Consider the following 20,080-nt stretch of genomic DNA (forward strand, 5'->3'; position numbering starts at 1 on the left):
ACACCTACCGACTGCTTATCTCCCCCGAAAATTAAAATGATGTGCAATAGAAAATCGACAGCCCCATCACTGTCGGCCATAACATCATCTGTCAGCATAGAGTCAGGAGGTTCTTTACACATCAGTGAGATGTCTTGTTCCACTGAATCCCTTCAGCTAATATGCATGTTGGCCTTTGGAACATAGTAATGACAGTGTCTTGTATAACATTGCTAGTTTCTTTAAAGCCCATAATCGTGGAGCCTGTGGCCTTGACAAAGAGAATAGTTCATTGTTAAACATCAGTCAGGGTATTTTCACATGTTGTGCTTTTGCCATGAAAAAAAACAGTGTTTCACTGTACCAGCATAGTGTGGATGACATTTCAAAAATCTCATTCGATCTCCTTTTTTATTTTTTAAGCAGTTTCAAATCTACAGCATATCGGACATTTGAGTGTTTTTGCAGCACTTTGCGTTCAAATTAATGGAAAAAAAACCCATTAAAAATGCAGGGTTTTTTTCTGCAAACACTCAGCTGTTTGTAGCAGATTTTTCAGCTGTAAGTACGGAGTGTGCATGTACCGTTACTCACCTGGGTTGATCTAATTTACTTTACATTATATTACTTTAGGTTTATCTTTATTTCCTTGTATGCTTTAATGAGGTGTTCATTTTTTCTGTGTACTTTTTGTTTGCTGTGCAATAGTTTCACTTTACACAATTGAGCGGTATTAAAATGAGAAAAGTGCTGTGAAACTGAGGTAAGTTCACACACTATGATAGCACTGGGTGACTGTTTATGGCAGGGGTGCACCATCAATTTTAGTTGCAGGGCAATATTAGATTTTTCTCACTGTGAGGTCAACAGAGAAATATTACAATACTAGAGCACACATATACTTCAATAAATACTCCTTCATCAGGAAATAGGCTGAATGACAACACATATAAATGTAATCCGTTTTGCCTAAAGTATTGCATCTGAATGCAAATAAGTGAATTGTATTGTACATTGAATCCCCGTCTCACTGCATTTTGTTATCTTACATGCTACTAGGTAAAACGGCAAACAGACTTTACACTTTTTATGTTATACTTTATGGCACAGCTTTCTCCTCATAAAAGAAGACCTTTCACCAGTTTTAGCTTATTAAAATTGCAACATCATCATATATTGGCTGCACAGTTGAATGAAACATAGGGTCCGATTCATCAAAGTGTTAATGTCATGAACAATTTGACATTTTCACACTAGTCCCAGCCAGCTATGCCAAAATGGCATGTGTGAAGGAGAGGGTGTGGCAGAGTATGCCCACTGGATTCATCATAACTTACTTCAATGTATCTTATCCCAGAAATGTTACTCCAGTCCCTGACTTGAGTAGCATTTCTGATGAGGTGTATTCTCTCTTCCCTGATCTCTGCAGCTACAGTGTAGTATATATAGATCAGAGTGGTGTGTCATTACAAACACTTCCACATTTCCTATCATGGCAGTCCGTATGGGGGAGGGAGAATATATAGCAGAGCGGAGTGTGATTGCAAATACGTTCAGAACTCTTCTCATGATCTTATCAGTGGGGTGAATGGGTAGAGCTGTGAGAGGAGAGCTGCAGTTGCAGATATGTTTGTAATGACATCTAGCTCTGCTGTAGTCTCTTTCCCCACACACTAAAGGTACCGTCACACTAAGCGACGCTGCAGCGATACAGACAATGATGCCGATCGCTGCAGCGTCGCTGTTTGTTCGCTGGAGAGCTGTCACACAGACCGCTCTCCAGCGACCAAGGATGCCGAGGTCCCTGGGTAACCAGGGTAAACATCGGGTTGCTAAGCGCAGGGCCGCGCTTAGTAACCCGATGTTTACCCTGGTTACCAGTGTAAAATGTAAAAAAACAAACACTACATACTCACCTTCGCGTCCCCCGGCGTCCGCTTCCTGCACTGACTGAGTGCCGGCCCTAACAGCAGAGCGGTGACGTCACCGCTGTGCTGTGCTTTCACTTTACGGCCAGCGCTCAGTCAGTGTGGGAAGCGGACGGCGGGGAACGCGAAGGTGAGTATGTACTGTTTGTTTTTTTTACATTTTACACTGGTAACCAGGGTAAACATCGGGTTACTAAGCGCGGCCCTGCGCTTAGTAACCCGATATTTACCCGGGTTACCATTGTAAAACATCGCTGGCATCGTTGCTTTTGCTGTCAAACACAACGATACACGGCGATCTGACAACCAAATAAAGTTCTGAACTTTAATCAACGACCAGCGATATCACAGCAGGATCCTGATCGCTGCTGCGTGTCAAACTAAACGATATCGCTAGCCAGGACGCTGCAACGTCACGGATCGCTAGCGATATCGTTTAGTGTGACGGTACCTTAACTGTTGTGAAAGGAGATCTGTTTATAATCACACTCATCTCTGATCTATAATACACAGTAGCTGCAAAGATTAGGTCTGAGAGCAGGGCTTATTTTTTATTATACCCTACAAGATGGCTTATAATTGGTCGATGCCATGCAAGGGACACAGTATGCTCCCCAACGCCCAGTTGGGCTCATAATAAATTATATCCTAATCTTTACAAGCCAAAATCTCCATAACAGAAAAGAGAAATTAGAAAAAAATAGTTTTTTTTCTTAGCTCAGCCACTATTTTGTGATGTGGCCAGTTTATCCTGGTCAAAATCGTGAAAGGTCCTTTTTTAACCATTAGTCTAAATGTTCTTTCTGTTTATATATCAAGACCCCATTTATGTTAATCTATATAGTCTCTCACCAGAGTTTGAGGTCTGTAGCAATTTAGTATCAATATACGTAAGTCTGTTTTTATTCCAATAAGTCTGTTTTAACCAGTAAGGCTTCTTTCACACTAGCGTCGGGCTCGGCCCGTCGCTGTGCGTCGGGCCGACGTTCCCGACGCTAGCGTTGTCTCCGCCGCACAACGGGGGCAGCGGATGCATTTTTCCAGCGCATCCGCTGCCCCATTGTGAGGTGCGGGGAGGTGGGGGCGGAGTTCCGGCCGCGCATGCGCGGTCGGAAAAAGCGGACCGTCGTGAGCAAAAAACGTTACATGTAGCGTTTTTTGCTCCCGACGGTCCGCCACTGCACGACGCATCCTTCGCACGACGGGCGTGACGTGTGGCAATCCGTCACAATGCGTCGCTTAATGTTAATCAATGGCGAAAAAACGCATCCTGCAAACACTTTTGCAGGATGCGTTTTTTCGGCAAAACGACGCATTGTGACGGAATGCAGTTAACGCTAGTGTGAAAGTAGCCTAACACACAATTTCATTTGAAAGAATTCATGCAGGCAACAATGGCCATAACTTTGTGCTTACAAAGTATATATTTTCCATTGGACAAGACAGTCATGTTGTGTGATATTATTGTCTATCAAGGGACATGCAGAAAACCATCACTGACTGCATTCACAAGTCCTAATTTAAATAGTAGCATTTAACGTAAAAGCATTAACTACAACCTATATTACAAATATTGCACTGTGTAAATTCTGGTGATTACATATATATCCTGGTGGGTAGCACTCTGGTGAAATATACATGGTGTACTGTACTCAAAACTTTCCTATCAACAAGTTTTCTCTGGACATAATCTGCTTGATAACAGAAATCAGTTGAACCTTGTATCTTTTATATATGTAATTTATGAGCGATAGGCTTAAAACTTACCGTACCATAACTATAGTTTATGGTATTCAATCAGTAGATAAATGGTACCCTTTTCAAGGCACATTTTAGTTACATTTTATGTCCCTAGGATCAACCCGCCTAAGTTGTCTATATGGTATTGTAAGTGTAAAAACTTTAATAAGATGCCTTCATATCTGCGATCTTGTCTTATTCCAGAGAAATTCTGATATGTAAATGAGCTGTTAAGATCTATGGTCCAGAAACTGATCTGCATGAGACTCTGCCATCAGAGATTATTGTAAATGGAAAGGGGCTGTTACCAGTATAAGACATATTTAAAATATGCTCTGGAGGCAGATTCTCATGCAGATCCGTGTCCGGCCCATAGATCTTACCAGCTCATTTCCATATTAAGAAAATCGTGGATTTCACTGGAATAAGATATTGGATCGCAGATATCAAGATATCATTTTACTCAACCTTCTATGACCTTTATGCACATATAGATGGCTTAGGAGGGTTCATCCTAGTGACAGATTCACTTTAAAGGTAAACTGTCACCCCAAGTAGCGACGTTTACCAGCAGCTAAAGGGTTAATCTGCAGGTAAATCATGTTTAAACCCTGCTTAAGCCAGGATACTTGAAGAGCTTCTATAGAATAAAAACTACATTTTGTTCTTCCCACTGTCGCTGGCTTTCAGTCAGTTAGCGTGGCTGCAATTGTTCCCCAGCACACTGACTGACAGCAAGCTTTGCAGTGTGTGTGTTCAGGGCAGTCAGTAAAAGTGCTGGGGAGTGGTTACAGCCACGCTAACTATATTGGACAATGACTAATCTCTCCCTGCACACCCTGATGACTGGATGTGAGCGGCTCCTGGTACAACATACAGTAACTTCATTTTTTTCTTGCCTTAACGCCTCCTATAAGTTAGCCATGGATTTACCTGTACTTGCAGATTTACCATATGTCTGCAGGTAAATGGTATTGCTCAAGGTGCCATGGCTCATTTTGTTTTTGCATTAGGCACTTGAACTAAAGATTACAATAACTGATGTGCTTTCTCCTTGTATAATCTCGTAGGGCCCTGGCCCTAAACTGTGATGCAGCCTTGAATGATAAAGATGGAGCAGAGTCTAAAAATTGGAGAGCTGGAAAACCTGTCCGAGTTGTGCGGAGCTCCAAAGGTCGTAGGATCAGCAAATACGCCCCTGAAGATGGCAACAGATACGATGGCATTTACAAGGTCTTCCACATCGGAGGAATAACTTCCTTATTTAGGCTTCTTGTTAGATATTCTGTTTATTGTAATAATGAAACTAAAGGAAACAAATTGAAAAGTGCTGAATAGGTAGTTTTCTTTTTCATTTAGGTGGTAAAATATTGGCCTGAAATAGGCAAGTGTGGGTTCCTGGTTTGGCGCTATCTCTTACGAAGGGATGATATGGAACCTGCTCCATGGACACCAGAGGGCACAGAACGTTCGAAGAAACTTGGACTAACCTTGCAGGTAAGAAATCCAGTGTGTGCCACTAAGAGCATGAGGGAATTACCTTGTGTAGTTACAGCTCATCTATGCTAAACATATTAGTAATTTCTGGCTACAATGTATGGGCACTAAAAATCACGTTTTTAATCCTTTTGCATTTCATGTAGTTTCCAGAAGGATATTTGGAGGCAATGGCTAACAAAGAGAAAAAAGATAAGGTTAAAAAGCAGCCTGTGAAATCTGAGCCAAGTAGTCCAGGTAGCCCCATCTGTCAGACTCCCCAAAGCGGTGCTGGGGACCAGGACAAAGAAGAAAATGCAGATCAACACAGCCTTTCTACCCGTAGCAGCTCCAGACACAGCAGCACTCAAAGCAATGGAAGCCAGAAAAGACCTACTGAGGATGGTAAAAAAAAAAAAAAATCCAGAAGCAACATTCTAAAATAATTATGGAGAAACAGGTTGTCTTTCACACAGTAACATTTTAGCTTCCGATGTTTCTCAAGCATGCAGAGGATGATATAGTTGTTATGCATATATACTTACTGCAATATGTTAGTTAAAGAAATCCCTCGATGATCTTCAACAATTAGCAACAGCCAACGTACAGGGCCCGATTCCTCAAAGCTTTTATGCCAATATTCTAGCATAAAACGCGGAATTTGCATCTAAATTTTGTGACTTTTATCTTTTTCATGACCGTTTCTTCCTGCGTCGCCAAAATGAGAAGGACACCACAACTGGTCTAATTCGTGACGATCTGTGGCGTTCTGTACTCCAGAAATCTCATTCCATTCTCTAACTGGAGTGTGATTTCTGGCGTGGCACACACCACTCATCAGATGTTCCAGATTCATGAAGAGTCGTGCACCTCTTCATGAATTAGGAGTATCTGACTCCAGCATGTCCCCTCATCTAGACCCTCGTGAATAACGATATTCTTGGTGAATCGCGCCCACAGTCTACCGTAGAATATCCAAACCCCATCTAATATTAGAGCTTACATCCTGCCTCAGTCTCACAACTTTTACAGTAATCACAGCTTGTTTCACCAGTGACTAAAACAGTACTCAACACAGCTGTTTTTCTTATTGTAGATGATGTAGAAGAGGTTGTACCACCCAAATTGATTAGGCGTTCAGAAGAAGAACGAGGTGAAGCATTTCAGCTCACTGAACAACAGCATTGGCTCATTAAAGAGGATTCCCTTAACCAGAAGCTTTGGGACGAAGTTCTTTCCTCTATCAAGGAAGGTCCAGTAAGTGTAAAACTTGGGAAACTTCTTTGTTTCAGGCGACACTTATGGCTGTACAGATGTTGCCCCTGTAAAAAAATCAAATAATTGTTTAATCAGCGATTTGAAAACACCAGAGTATCTGGCCTTTAGCAATTGTCAGCCGCATCATGTCCACCACGTTTGGTCTTACCCTAACTACATTTATAATCTATCATATATAATCTGAAAAAAGGAGTCATAGAGTTGTCTTTAAAGGTACAAAAAATTGACATGTTTATTTAACACCCATACATATAGGAAATGCTAATAGTAAAATGTACATACAAAATCATAACATGATAATACTGTGAATAATGGAAACAGGTAGACAAAATCCACAGGTCGTACCTAAAATGTACGCCTTGAGAGTCCGGGTAAATACAATGAGTAAGTGGCAATACCCACTTACAAATCCCACCCACAATGCATGTGAAATAAGGGGTTAACAGTTAGTAAGAGACCGGACCTCACCCATGTTTGACGTGGTATGAACCTGTGGAAACGCCAGCCCCTACGCGCGTTTCGCGTAGGCTTCTTCGGGGGGCTGTCCCCCCCGAAGCCCCCCGAAGAAGCCTACGCGAAACGCGCGTAGGGGCTGGCGTTTCCACAGGTTCATACCACGTCAAACATGGGTGAGGTCCGGTCTCTTACTAACTGTTAACCCCTTATTTCACATGCATTGTGGGTGGGATTTGTAAGTGGGTATTGCCACTTACTCATTGTATTTACCCGGACTCTCAAGGCGTACATTTTAGGTACGACCTGTGGATTTTGTCTACCTGTTTCCATTATTCACAGTATTATCATGTTATGATTTTGTATGTACATTTTACTATTAGCATTTCCTATATGTATGGGTGTTAAATAAACATGTCAATTTTTTGTACCTTTAAAGACAACTCTATGACTCCTTTTTTCAGATTATATATATTGCTGGGGAGTTTTTGTTGTATCCAGTTTTGGATTTATATGTGGCTGAGTTCTAATTTTGCATTTATAATCTATCAGTATGGTATTAATTAATAATACATTGATACTGGAGATTTGCCCCCAAATAAGTCATTAAAGCATTAACACAAGATTCACTGTTTTCCCTCAAATGACATAATCATGTAAGTCTACTTTTTCCGCATGCTTTCCTCTGTAAGGGCTCGCTCAAAAGAGTGTATAACATGGCCGAGTGCTTTGCGATAAAACATTGCATAGGTCTCGGACCAGTTATTCTATGGCACTGCTGAGATCTTGCGATTATTTTGTCATGCCGATACGGCATGAGAAAACAATCACAGCATGCTGTGGGTGCATGTGAGAATCGGATCACACTCGCCTATACAAGTCTATGGGTGAGTTCGTGAAACATCGGACTGCACACAGATGTCATCCGAGTGCAATGTGATTACTGCACATGTCCGCAGTGGAGGAGAGGGAGAAACTACTTTATCATGCGAGCAGATCGGAGCACTAACAATTCTGCTCGCAGCAGAATTTGAGCCAAGTGTCATTGGTATCTCGCATCGGGTGCTACACGCTAATGTGACCCCGGATTAATAGTGGGAATGGCTTTCTGAAATTGGCTATGGAGCAAAGTTCCCTTCTACGTAAGGGGTATTTGGAGGACAAACTTGCATCAAAGAATGTAAAGTAGTTGTGTTATCATTTGCTATAGGCGTTTGCTATTAAGACATATTAAACAAAAATTCAAATTAATTTTCTAGAATTTTCTGAAGAGAGTTGAACAAACATTCATGTGTATCTGCTGTCAAGAGTTGGTGTTTCAACCTGTCACAACGGCATGCCTCCACAATGTGTGCAAAGTGAGTGATCTTTACATTTCTTTTATATCTGTAACCAGAACATGTTAGTAGTACATTGTGGTTGACTCATTCAAAGAAAAAGGTGTACTAAAATGTCTCTTAAGTAGGAAGCCGAAGAGCTGTATGAGGTAGTAGCTAGCTGTGATGGTAATTTACCCCTTACATGCCAAGGAAATAGCGACTGTGGCATCTAGGCCCATTAATATCCCCCCTCAATGATGGCAGTTGGCAAACGCTTAAAAATGCTAGATCTAAAGAGCGCTTTACAGCAAAATATACTTCCACAAAGTGTAAGGAGCCCTGTGTCAGATTACTTAGAGTAATAGTCGTTTAAATTTTTATTGCATAAATCATTAGTACACATGAAATGAAACAACTTTGTGATAAGCGAGTATACTAGTGATGACCGAGTATACTCATTGCTCGGGTTTTCCCGAGCATGCTTGGGTGTTCTCCGAGTATTTTGGGCGTGCTCGGAGATTGTGTTTGTGTCCCCGCAGCTGCATGATTTGCGGCTGCTAGGCAGCCTGTATATATGTGGGGGTTGCCTGTTTGTTAGGGAATCCCCACATGTATTCAGCATGTCTAGCAGCCGCAAATCATGCAGCTGCAGCGATGCAAACATAATCTCCGAGCATGCCCAAGATACTCGGAGACCACCTGAGCATGCTCGGAAACCCAAGTAACGAGCACACTCGCTCATCACTAGATAAATCTAATCAGAGAAATGTACATCGTTTTCCTGGATTGATCTTTCACTTTAAGGCCATGTGCACACGTTCAGTATTTTTCACGGTTTTTTAGCGTTTTTTCGCTATAAAAACGTGATAAAAAAGCGAAAAAAACGCTAACATATGCCTCCTATTATTTACAGTGTATTCCGCATTTTTTGTGCAAATGTTGCATTTTTTTCCGCGAAAAAATCGCATCGCGGAAAAAAAAGCAACATGTTCCCGCCTCTCCGGTGCATGCTGCCGCTTCGGTTCCTATAGCTGGTGTGCGGTGAAGGACCTGCGATGACGTCGCGGTCTTGTGATTGGTCGCGAGACCGGTCATGTGACCGTGACGTCATGGAAGGTCCTGCACACACAGCATCTATAGGAATGGACGCCGCTGAGGAGATCCGCTGTCTGTAAAAAGGTTGGTCACACTTGTCAAACACTATGTTTGACAAGTGTGACCAACCTGTCAGTTTTCCAAGCGATGCTACAGATCGCTTGGAAAACGTTAGCATTCTGCAAGCTAATTTCGCTTGCAAAATGCTAAAAAAAAAAAAAACCGCGAAAAAAACGCAAAAAAAAATGCGGATTTCTTGCAGAAAATTTCCAGTTTTCTTCAGGAAATTTCTGCAAGAAATCCTGACGTGTGCACATACCCTAAACTCTAGGGTAAAATCTGTATTCAGTGAAGACAGATTGCATTTATGAGATTGGAGATGGCAGTTGCTCCTGATAAGATTCTATGAAGACAGAAGGGGGAGGGGGAGAAGGGATTGGCTCTGCCTCAAGGTTCTCTTTAGGGGAGTGAGACGCTAATCAGAAACAACTGCCATCTCAGTAATGTAAGAATCGAATCTGTTTTCACTAAATCCAGATTTTACCCGAGAATTGAGAATTTCGAAAATTGATGATCTCTCTTGGCAGAGAAAGTATCGAATTTCTCTGATAAGATATGTTACAAAGTTTCTTCTTTTCATGTGCAGTATTGATTTATGACATAAAAATTAAAACATTGTGTATGGTTACACTTTACTGGTAGCTTTTTTAATTATAAAAATGGAATACAGGGAATTTGAACTTCATATATATATTTTTAATATTTAAACCTTTTTTTTATTTTTTTTAATACATTTGTTGGTTCCCTTTAGGGTACTTGAACCTGTTTTCCACATGATCAAAGGTTCAATGCACTGCTAAAAACACAATGGACTTCAATACCAAAATAATGTACTCTTCTTTTAAAGGGAGTATGACAGCGGGATTTACTCCCACAAAATGTTACTAGTGCTGTATCGACCCTGTAATGATGTTTGTAGCTATCTCTTTATTATAAATGTATTTATTTGCTTCAAAATTGAAGTTTATTGTTGGCGCTTCTGTCCCCTGACCAGACCGGGAGCGTGGTCACTCGAGTCATACCTCTGTGCCTCCTCCCTGTTCTCTCTGCACACTCTGGTTTATCAATCATGCTGGGGAGCGTTGTGCCACTGATGCACAGAGATTAGTGACTACTCGGGGACAGAAGGACCGAGATTAAACTTCAATTATGCAGCAAATAAACTGCTCAAAAAAATAAAGGGAACACTTAAACAACAGAATATAACTCCAAGTAAATCAAACTTCTCTGAAATCAAACTGTCCACTTAGGAAGCAACACTGTTTGACAATCTATTTCAAATTCTGTTGTGCAAATGGAATAGACAACAGATGGAAATTATTGGCAATTATCAAGACACACTCCATAAAAGAGTGGTTCTGCAAGTGGGGACCACAGACCACATCTCAGTACCAATGCTTTCTGGCTGATGTTTTGGTCACTTTTAAATGTTGGTTGTGCTTTCACCCTCATGGTAGCATGAGACGGACTCTACAACCCACACAAGTGGCTCAGGTAGTGCAGCTCATCCAGGATGGCTCATCAATGCGAGCTGTGGCAAGAATGTTTGCTGTGTCTGTCAGCGTCATGTCCAGAGGCTGGAGGCGCTACCAGGAGACAGGCCAGTACACCAGGACACTTGGAGGGGGCCGTAGAAGGGCAACAACCCAACAGCAGGACCGCTACCTCAGTGTTTGTGCAAGGAGGAACAGGAGGAGCACTGCCAGAGCCCTGCAAAATGACCTCTAGTAGGCCACAAATGTGCATGTGTCTTCACAAAGGGTTAGAAACCGACTCCATGAGGATGGTCTGAGTGCCCGACGTCCGCAAATGGGGGTTGTGCTCACAGCCCATCATCGTGCAGGACACTTGGCTTTTGCCACAGAACACCAGGATTGGCAAATTCTCCACTGGCACCCTGTGCTCTTCACAGATGAAAGCAGGTTCACCCTGAGCACAAGTGACTGACGTGACAGTCTGGAGATGCTGTGGAGAGCGATCTGCTGCCTGCAACATCCTTTAGCATGACCGGTTTGGTAGTGGGTCAGTAATGGTGTGGGGTGGCATTTCTTTGGAGGTCCGCACAGCCCTCCATGTGCTCGCCAGAGGTAGCCTGACTGCCTTTAGGTGCCGAGATGAGATCCTCAGACCCCTTGTGAGACCATATGTTGGTGCGGTTGGCCCTGGGTTCCTCCTAATGCAGGACAATGCGAGACCTCATGTTACATAGTTACATAGTTATTAAGGTTGAAGGAAGACTTTAAGTCCATCTAGTTCAACCCATAGCCTAACCTAACATGCCCTAACATGTTGATCCAGAGGAAGGCAAAAAAAAAATGTGGCTGGAGTGTGTCAGCAGTTCCAGCAAGATGAAGGCACTGAAGCTATGGACTGGCCCTCCCGTTCCCCATCCATCAACGTCACGTTGCACCACAGACTGTCCAGGAGTTGGCAGATGCTTTAGTCCAGGTCTGGGAGGTTATCCCTCAGGAGACTACCCTCCGCCTCATCAGGAGCATGCCCAGGCGTTGTAGGGAGATCATACAGGCACGTGGAGGCCACACACACTACTAAGCAGTTGGATCAGCCTGTAACTTCATTTTCCACTTTGATTTTGAGCATCATTCCAACTCCAGACCTCTGTGGGATATTAGTTGTGATTTACGTTGATCATTTTTAGGTTTTATTGTTCTCAACACATTTCACTATGCAATGAATAAAGATTTACAACTGGAATATTTCATTCAGTGATATCTAGGATGTGGGATTTTAGTGTTCCCTTTATTTTTTTGAACAGTGTATTTAAACACATTTATAGTAAGGCTATTGTTACAATCATCAGGGGGTCTATACAGTACCTCCAAAACTTTATGGTGCTAAATCCTGCTGTTATGTTATCTTTAATAGATAACTAAAAACACAATAGACTGCCATACCGAAGTATTACAGTGTATTGTACCTCTGATCGAGTGATTGCATGTTCAAGTACCCTAAAGGGAACCAACGCACTTAAAATAATTAAAAAAAAAAAAAAAAGTGTGTTCAAATCACCCATCTGACATTTTTGTTAACCCCTTTCTGACATCAGACGTAATAATCCGTCCATATGCCCTGGGCCAATTTGACCAGATACGGATTATTACGTCATTTCAATCACCTGCGCACACGGGTGATTCTTACACCGAGCCGTCACGCACAGCTCCCGGCACTTTAACTTTCACAATGCTGCCTGCAATCGCAACATTCCGAGAGCTGACAGCCCCTCTGCCTTGCGATCAGAGACCCTGCAGCAGGGGTCCCAATCGTTGCCATGTCGACATCCGGGTCACCAGAGCTAGAAAACGTTCTGATCATATGCAGTGCATAATCTCAACTTTCCCTGTCAGTGCAGAGCTGACAGTTTATACAGCATGGGGATCACCATGCTGTTCGAACAATCAGCCTGCAAAAAATGATTTTCCCATAGTGGGACAAAGTAAAAAAAAAAAAAAAGGAAAAACTTTTTTTTAAATAACTGCAAAAATATATAAAACATAATAATAAAAAACACCATAAAAAAAAACTAGGCAAAAAACAATGCTTTAGTGCTTTATTATCATACCGCCAAACAAAAGTGGAATAAAACACGATCAAAAAGACGGATATAAATAAACATGGTACCACTGAAAGCGTCATCTTGTCCAGCAAAAAAAACAAGCCGCCACGCAACTCCATCAGTGGAAAAATAAAGTTATAGCTCTGAGTAAAGCGATACAAAAATAATTATTTTGTCTATAAAAGTTTTTGTGTAAAAGCGCCAAAGCATAAAAAAATATATGAATGAGGCATCGCTGTAATTGTACTGACCCGAAGAATAAAGCTGCCTTACCATTTTTACCACACACGGAACGGCATGACCCCTCCCCCCAAAAAAATAAATAAATAAATAAATAATTGCTGTTTTTTTTACACTTAAAAGCTTAAAAGAGTCTTCAGTGTGTGACAGCAGCCAAACATAAAACCCGATATAAATCTGGTATCGCTGTAATCGCACCGACCAGAAGAATAAAGTCGCCTAATCACTTAGGCTACTCTCACACCCGTTTTTTTGTGTCCGTCGTAGTGCAGCAAAATGAATAGTGAAAAACGTGTGCGACGCATCCAGTGTAATGACGGATGCGTCGTCCACAAATTCCGGGAAAATAAATGTCCGGGGACGAGAGAGAGATTTTTTTTCCCGGACTTGAAAATCCTTCCGGGCATGCTGAGAGGGGAAAAACTGGATCCACCGCTGGATTCCAGTGTGTGACGGTCAGCGACTGATCCTGCGTCCATAGGCTTCCATTCTAGTGAACGACGTATGACGCAGGATCCGTCGCTACACGTTTTCCCGACGCAGACAAAAAAAAACGTTACATTGAACGTTTTTTCCAGATGACGGTCCGCCAAAACACAACGGATCCGTCGCACGACGGATGCGACGTGTGGCCATCTGTCGTGATCCGTCGCTAATACAAGTCTATGGGAAAATGCAAGATCCTGCAAATTTTTTTGCAGGATACTGCATTCTCAAAAATCGACGGATTGTGACGGGAGCTGAAAGACGGAAGTGTGAAAGTAGCCTTACACCGCACGAGGAATGGCATAAAAAATAAATAACACCAATTCTTCACCTGCTATTGATTTTTTTAATTCTGCCTCCCAAAAATCGCAGTAAAGCCCCCGTCTCACATAGCGAGATCGCTAGCGATATCGCTGCTGAGTCACAAGTTTTGTGACGCAACAGCGACCTCAGTAGCGATCTCGCTATGTGTGACACGTACCAGCGATCAGGCCCCTGCTGTGAGATCGCTGGTCGTGTCAGAATGGCCTGGACCTTTTTTCGGTCGTTGAGGTCCCGCTGACATCGCTGAATCGGTGTGTGTGACACCGATCCAGCGATGTCTTCACTGGTAACCAGGGTAAACATCGGGTTACTAAGCGCAGGGCCGCGCTTAGTAACCCGATGTTTACCGTGGTTACCAGCGTAAATGTAAAAAAAACCAAACACTACATACTGACCATCTGATGTCCGTCAGGTCCCTTGCCGTCTGCTTCCTGCTCTGACTGAGATCCGGCCGTACAGCGAGAGCGCAGCACAGCAGTGACGTCACCGCTGCGCTCTCGCTGTACGGCGGCTCAGTCAGAGCAGGAAGCAGACGGCAAGGGACCTGACGGACATCAGATGGCAAGTATGTACTGTTTGTTTTTTACATTTACGCTGGTAACCAGGGTAAACATCGGGTTACTAAGCGCGGCCCTGCGCTTAGTAACCCGATGTTTACCCTGGTTACCCGGGTGCTGCAGGGGGACTTCGGCATCGTTGAAGACAGTTTCAACGATGCCGAAGTCGTTCCCCTGATCGTTGGTCGCTGGAGAGAGCTGTCTGTGTGACAGCTCCCCAGCGACCACACAGCGACTTACCAACGATCACGGCCAGGTCGTATCGCTGGTCGTAATCGTTGGTAAATCGCTATGTGAGACGGGGCCTTAAGGCTTGGCTCACATTTAACCTGTGCTGAGCGCTTACACTGGGGTTTCCGTGTAAATCTCTGAAATACATGATTCAGACTTAACCTTGGTGGAAGATTCTTTTAAGGATTACTTTAAAGTGCCATCAGCCACAGTTTTGTGCACTTCTGAAAAGGACACATCTGAACAGAGGCCAGACAGAGTCCAGAGTAACTCTGCTGCCTCATTATAGTGAATAGATCCCTTGGAGGTTTCATCTGAATCACGTCAGAGATTGATGGAAACCCCAAAGTAAGTGGTCAATATAGAGCGCTGGATAACTGTGATCCCTAACATTATGTAAAATGTTCCCAATAAAAGTTTCAACTCAATCCTAAAAAGCCCTCACTCAAGTGTGTCATCTGTTAACGGAAATATAGGGGGCTTCAGCAAATTCTCCGCTCCCATATCCAAATGCCCCACTCCCTTGTGAGCCCAACTGTGTAGCTAAACCACATTTTGCTTCCACGTTTGGCATTTCTGAGGCGATGAGCCCACTTAACTTATGGGTGCATGCCTCCAGAAGTACGGGCTGGGCATAACGTACTGGTCACTACAACGGCAATTTTCACTCGGCAACATTCATTGCTGCTTGTTTCTGGAAAATACCCAAGGAGTCAAAATAGTCACTACACCTGTAGATAAATTCCCCAAGGGGTATAGTTTCTAAAATGGTGTCATTTGAGGGGTGGAGTGATTCTGCACTTCTAACAATTAGGAGCTCTGTATATGGAGTCTGCAAACTGTTCATCTGCGCTCTAGGAGGCAAATAATGCTCCGTTCCTCCCGGGTCTCCCCGTATGGCTAAGTAGTTCTGAACAGCCACATATGGTATTGCCACGTTCAGTAGAAAATGTGGGACGAATTTTGGTGCCAGTTTTACCCACTTCTTGGGTGAAAATGTAAAATCTGTGGCTAAAACAAAATTTTGTTGGTAAAAATGTGCTCTTCCAGTGGGTCATGGCACCAGCAAACCATAACCATAAAATATGGTGCTCCTTGCCTTCTGAACTTTGCACTGTGCCTGAAAAATATTTCCCGATTACATGTAGGTTATTGGCGCACTCAGGAAAAAATGGACCACCGTTTGTTGTAAAAAAAAAATCCTATTAGCCCTTAGAAAAATTAAAAACTTTGGGCTAAAACAACATTAGTGGTAAAAATGTAATTTATTATTTCTTCACCACTCAGTGGTATAAAATTCTGTGAGCCCTCAAACCGTTCCAGCAAAATCTCCAATATGGCGCCTCTTTCTTTCTGTGCTTTGCACTGTGCCTCATGCTTTTCTGTGCTTTGTACTGTGCACATATGGGGTATCAGCGTACTCAGAAGAAATTGCACAACAAGCTGTATGGTTCAATTTCTCCTGTTACCCTTAAAAATGTAAAATTTGGGGCCCAAAAAAACATTTTTGTGGGGAAAATGTGATGTTATTATTTTCACATCTCAACGTTATAAACGTCTGTGAAGCACCTGGAAGTTCAAGGTTCTCACCAGGCATCTTAAGTACATTCCTTGAGGGGTTTAGTTTCCAAAATGGGGTCACTTGTGGGGGGTTTCCTCTGTTTAGGCAGATCAGGAGCTGTCCAAATGGAACATGACCTCCGCTAATGATTCCAGGAAATTCTACTTTCAAAAAACCAAATGGTGCTCCTTCCCTTCTAAACTCTGCCGTGTTCCCAAACAGTAGTTTTCTCCCTCATATTGGGTATACTCAGGAGAAATTTCATACCAATTTTTATGGTGCAATTTCTCCTGTTACCGTTATGAAAATGCAATATTTTGTGCTAAAAACATATTTGTGGGGAAAATTTGATTTATTTTTATTTTTTTTTCTGGCTTAACATTATAAACTTCTGTGAAGCACCTGCTCCCCACTCATCTAGATCAGTTCCCCAATTGGTCTAGTTTCCAAAATGGTGTCACTTGTGGGAGATTTTCACTGTTTAGGCACATCAGAGGCTCTCCAAACGTGACATGACGTCCACCAATTGTTCCAGCAAATTTTGCATTCAAAGAGTCAAATGGCGCTCCTTCCCTGCCAAGCTCTGCTCTGCGCCAAAACGGTGGTTTTCTCTTCCACATGGGGTATCGGCATTCTCAGGAGATGTTACATGACAAATTTTGGGGTCCATTTTTCCTGTTACCCTTGTCAAAATAATAAAAAAAATTTGGAAAAAATTCCAGTGAAGCACCTGAAGGGTTAATAAACTTCTTGAATGTGGTTTTGATCACCTTGAGGGGTGCAGTTTTTAGAATGGTGTCAATTTTTGGTATTTTCTGTCATATAGGCCCCTCAAAGAGACTTCAAATGTGATGTTGTCCCTTAAAAAATTGTTTTGTAAATGTTGTTGTAAAAATGAGAAATCGTTGGTCAACTTTTAACCCTTATAACTTCCTAACAAAAATAATGTTGGTTCCAAAATTGTGTTGATGTGAAGTAGACGTGTGGGAAATGTTATTTGTTAACTATTTTGTGTGACATATCTCTATGATTTAAGGGCATGAAAATTCAAAGTTGAAAAATTGCAAAATTTTCAAAAATTTTCAAATATTTCCGTTTTTTTTTTTTTTGTTTTGTTTTCACAAATAAACGCAAGTCATATCAAAGAAATTTTACCACCAAATGAAGTACTATATTTCACAAAAGAACAGTCTTAGAATCAGTGGGATCTGTTGAAGTGTTCCAGAGTTATTATCTCCTAAAGTGACAGTGGTCATAATTATAAAAATTGGCCTGGTCATTAACGTGCAAACCACCTTCGGGGGTAAAGGGGTTAATTTAAAAAAACACAGAACATTAAGTAATCTATTCCAGTGTTACTCAACTCAGTCTTCTGGTTCCCTCAGTGATTTGAGAATATTTTATTGAGCGGGAACCTGTGGCAATTCATGAGGACCTGGAAATCCTGAAAACATGACCTGTTAGGGGTAGTATATAAAAAAAATTAGTAAAAGGCTGCCGTCACACTAGCAGTATTTGGTCAGTATTTTCCATCAGTATTTGTAAGCCAAAACCAGGGGTGGGTGATAAATGCAGAAGTGGTGCATATGTTTCTATTATGTTTTTCCTCTAATTGTTCCACTCCTGGTTTTGGCTTACAAATACTGATGTAAAATACTGACCACATACTGCTAGTGTGACGGCAGTCTTAATGACTTGTAACTTTTACTATATAATAATCTCCATAGTTACAAAACCAAAATAAACAATAATGGAATTACTGTTTAATTTTCCATTCTACCCTCATTTTCAATACATTCTATAGTACTATAAACGGTGCCATGGTTTTCTGTTGTACAACTAATGGTTAATCTGTTACTCTCTAGAGCTGCCTGCAGCGCTCATTCCGAGCTGAGGTTTACACTTGTCCAGCATGCCGCTATGACCTTGGAAAGACTTACAGCATGGTTCCAAATAAGGTCCTGCAGACTCTCCTTGACCAGTTTTTTCCTGGTTACAGCAAAGGCCGATGATTTGTTATGCATCCAGAGCATCTCTCTTTTTGACTTTTTATAAACAAAAATAGACATTCTTCTCAAATCACAAAAAAGAACGTGGACCAACAGGCACCATGGATCTCAAGCGCTACCTTTCTCCATGTCACCATGTCTTCAGCTCTCGGCGGTTTCAATATCCAAGGTAGTTTGCCTGCTAAGGCCACTGATTTGAAAGAACTTGTGCAGCATCCTTGCTATTACACCTGCTATTTTCTTGTTTTCATCTAACTACCTCAAGACAGAGACGAAAACATGGAGACGAAGAGATGAAACAATTGGTTATCTGATGTTCAGCAACACACTGCCTTCAGAAGTTGTGCCTGGTCCATTAGTAATCTTCGCTCCGGTGCCGAGAGGAGTCCACAGTGCGTTGCAGGGCAAAGGCTTGTCGACACCTTTCAGTGTACACGAACAGCATTTAGTTACAACCAGATGTTAGACTAAAGAGCAGCAGATTCTTTGTAATCTTTTCCTTTCTTCCCAGTTACTGTTTTTTTACCCTCCTTTTTTCTTCAGCAGAGCTGCTTATTTGTACATTACCGTGAGCTGCTTTCTGCTTCATAATTTTTACATTATGCAGTTTGACTACTAACTACTAATGAGAACAATATATATGCATTGTTGCTACATTAGTGTAACGTGATCTGTGTTTTAACTTTTTTTATTATTTGCTCTTAGACTTAATCGCAACACTCTAGTGATTTTTCTTTTCTATACATTGTCACTTTTGTATTAGTTTACAAGCTGTATGCTGTAGTAGAGCCTTGTATCAGTGGTAATACAATCTGCAGAGCATTGATGATTATAGCTTGGAGAGGGTCTGAAATAGCTTCCTATTGTGATCTCAAATTTTATACACAGTATATTCCCTAAAATATACCTTATTAAATATTTTATGATTCAGACCCTTTGCTTATGTTTTTGGCTGACTGTGCTATGTCCTCTAACTTTTCTATGTATTTTTTTCTAAATAATGTCCCATTTTATATCATTTTTTTTTTATTATATAAGATTATTTTTAATTGCTGACATAAAGTTGCTTGTGTCTCGTGTTTCTTCTGTTGATTAGTACTTAAGAACCAAAACCCTATATGGCAATTTATCCAGTTCTCTGATAATGTTTCTTAAGGTCCCCAAAACACCATAAAAAAAAACAAAAGTAACCCATTTCTCCTTCGCCTCATTGGGGGACACAGGACCATGGGTTATGCTGCTGTCACTAGGAGGCTGACACTAAGCTGAGACAAAAAAAAGGTTAGCTCCTCCCCTGCAGTATACACCCTCATGCTGGCTTCCAGAGACCCAGTTCAAGCTTAGTGTCCGTAGGAGGCACACTGTTTTTTAATTCTACCCGGACGAAGGGGGCGACGGATTCTTTCATGGTCCGATCTCCCCCGAACCAACAACAGGCGAGCACGGGAGTTTCACCTCACCGTATCCTCTCCTGCGACAAGGGAGCCACTGCCTGAGCTGACCTTTTTGGGGCGACGGTTTTTTTCCCAATAGGGCACCGATCTCCCCACTTTTGTCCAGACGAGCACTGGTGTTTTTACCTCCAGTACCCTCTTCTGCAGCCAGGCCTTTTTATTGCCGGACTGCCCTGTCCACCAGGTTTCACCCTCGGCTGTACAGAGGCACTAGTACCCGTGGCGTCCGTGCAGCACTCCCTGCATCACCACTGCATGCAGCTGATTCAGGTGGTGGACGGTTCCTCTCCACCCCCCTTTCTGGGGCTGGTGGATG

The 20,080-nt window shown here is 42.1% G+C and overlaps 1 protein-coding gene across 1 annotated transcript in view; it reads left to right on the forward strand.

The window, feature by feature from the left end:
* UHRF2 (ubiquitin like with PHD and ring finger domains 2) overlaps nt 1–19,242 on the forward strand; it is a 138,309-nt gene extending 119,067 nt beyond the window's left edge. The window contains exons 11-16 of the mRNA XM_077249183.1: nt 4,718–4,880; nt 5,007–5,144; nt 5,291–5,528; nt 6,220–6,380; nt 8,114–8,212; nt 18,167–19,242. Coding sequence (XP_077105298.1) covers nt 4,718–4,880; nt 5,007–5,144; nt 5,291–5,528; nt 6,220–6,380; nt 8,114–8,212; nt 18,167–18,313 — 946 coding nt within the window. The 3' untranslated portion in view covers nt 18,314–19,242. The remainder of the gene's footprint in view (nt 1–4,717; nt 4,881–5,006; nt 5,145–5,290; nt 5,529–6,219; nt 6,381–8,113; nt 8,213–18,166) is intronic.
* The last annotated feature ends 838 nt before the right edge of the window (nt 19,243–20,080 follow it).

The sequence above is a fragment of the Ranitomeya variabilis genome, chromosome 1 (genome assembly GCF_051348905.1).
Source record: "Ranitomeya variabilis isolate aRanVar5 chromosome 1, aRanVar5.hap1, whole genome shotgun sequence".
In the NCBI taxonomy this organism is placed as follows: Eukaryota; Metazoa; Chordata; class Amphibia; order Anura; family Dendrobatidae; genus Ranitomeya; species Ranitomeya variabilis.